Source organism: Zea mays, unplaced genomic scaffold (genome assembly GCF_902167145.1).
Source record: "Zea mays cultivar B73 unplaced genomic scaffold, Zm-B73-REFERENCE-NAM-5.0 scaffold_651, whole genome shotgun sequence".
Taxonomy (NCBI): domain Eukaryota; kingdom Viridiplantae; phylum Streptophyta; class Magnoliopsida; order Poales; family Poaceae; genus Zea; species Zea mays.
In genome coordinates this window covers 1-1,666 of record NW_023367313.1, presented here as the reverse complement: position 1 = coordinate 1,666, position 1,666 = coordinate 1, and the positions used below count along the sequence as shown (strand labels likewise).

At 52.8% G+C, this 1,666-nt stretch overlaps 1 protein-coding gene across 1 annotated transcript; it reads left to right on the top strand.

Annotated features, from left to right (window-relative positions):
• Positions 1-438: 438 nt before the first annotated feature.
• LOC118475780 (LIM domain-containing protein PLIM2b-like) lies at positions 439-1,661 on the top strand (the record flags this gene model as incomplete). The annotated part of the gene is made up of 5 exons (XM_035963966.1): positions 439-676; positions 801-900; positions 992-1,020; positions 1,155-1,244; positions 1,410-1,661. Coding segments are annotated over exons 1-5 (609 nt in total), but the record flags the coding sequence as incomplete, so codon positions are not given.
• Positions 1,662-1,666: the final 5 nt, after the last annotated feature.

Here is a 1,666-nt window from a genome sequence, read left to right as displayed (position 1 = left end):
GTTTTTGTTGAAAATAGCAAATATAAAATCTTAATATATATACTATATTTTTTAAAATAAAAAAATATAATCGTGCCGGGCCGGGCCGGCACTGCGGGCCGAGGCAGCGGCCCAAGCACGGCACGGCTGTCGTGCCGGGCCCGGCACGACACTATTAAATGGGCCGTGCTTCAGGCCTATGGGAGGAGATCGATGGCCACGCTAGAGAAGTAGAAACAGAACTAAATGAGGGACGGTGGCGCATCATTCTTGTCCAGAACAGGGTCGAGATGACTGACGCGCCAGCGCTCATAGTTCTAAATGAAGCATTCGCTTGACCGAAATCTATGCGGCGCAGAGACCGCCCGCGCCCTATGCTTGCTCCGGAGCTCTCGTTCGTCCCTGGCGCCCGCGGCTTCTCCGTAAGCGTAGCCATCCATCACCTGCTATCCCCGATGCGAGCCTCGTCTATTTACTCGCTCGCCCGAGCGGAGGCGAGAAGCGATTGGGATCGGGAGGCGAGAGTGCGTGCGTGCAGCCACAGGCAGGCGTCGGCACCATGTCTTCTTTCACCGGCACGCAGGACAAGTGCGCGGAGTGCGACAAGACCGTCCACTTCATCGACCTCCTCACGGCCGACGGCGTCACCTACCATAAGACATGCTTCAAGTGCAGCCACTGCAAAGGGATCCTCTCGGTACGTCGTGCCGTACGTGCGTGCATCCAAATGCCATGTCTGCATGCCATGGGAAAGAAGAAAAAAACGGCCGAGTTAAAGAGTTTCTGACGCTGCAAATAAACCGTTTGATGGCCGCCTGCAGATGTGCAGCTACTCTTCCATGGACGGTGTGCTGTACTGCAAGACCCACTTCGAGCAGCTCTTCAAGGAGACCGGGAGCTTCTCCAAGAACTTCACGCCAGGTAATGTAGCTACGCTACGACGTGGGCGTGGCGTTCAGTTCCCACAGCAGTGTGTGCTCTGTCTGAAAGCTTTCTTGTGTGCTTCATTCAGGTGGCAAGTCTTCAGACAAGGGTGAACTGGTACATACAGCCTAGCCTCACGGAAACTAGTATCTCGTCGTGATTGTTTCTGGGATGTCTTGGTTTCTATATTGTAGTAATAACTGGATCATTGTTTGCCAAACAAACTGTTGGAATCCATTTGCACTTTGCAGACAAGGGCCCCCAGCAAGCTATCATCTGCGTTTTCTGGTACTCAGGATAAGTGTGCAGCTTGCCAGAAAACAGTGTACCCGCTGGAGAAGGTACAGAAATGATGATCTTTAAGAACTTCCCAAGACCTAATAACACGAACCTGACACACTCGTGGGAAACATTAATAACGATCAATAATTTCTCTTCCCCAACTAATAACTAGATTCTAATGGCAGCGTATGTAGTAATGCTAACAAAATTGTTCTCTTCTTCAGTTAACTCTGGAAGGCGAGTCCTACCACAAGAGCTGCTTCAAGTGCTCGCACGGGGGCTGCATCCTCACCACCTCCTCCTACGCCGCGCTCAACGGCGTTCTGTACTGCAAGATCCACTTCGCGCAGCTGTTCATGGAGAAGGGGAGCTACAGCCACATGATGAAGAAGAGCCCGTCCCAGGATACGCTGCCGGACATGGCAGCCGACGAGCAACCGCCGGAACCGGCGCCACCGCAAGACGGGGAAGGAGAGGACAA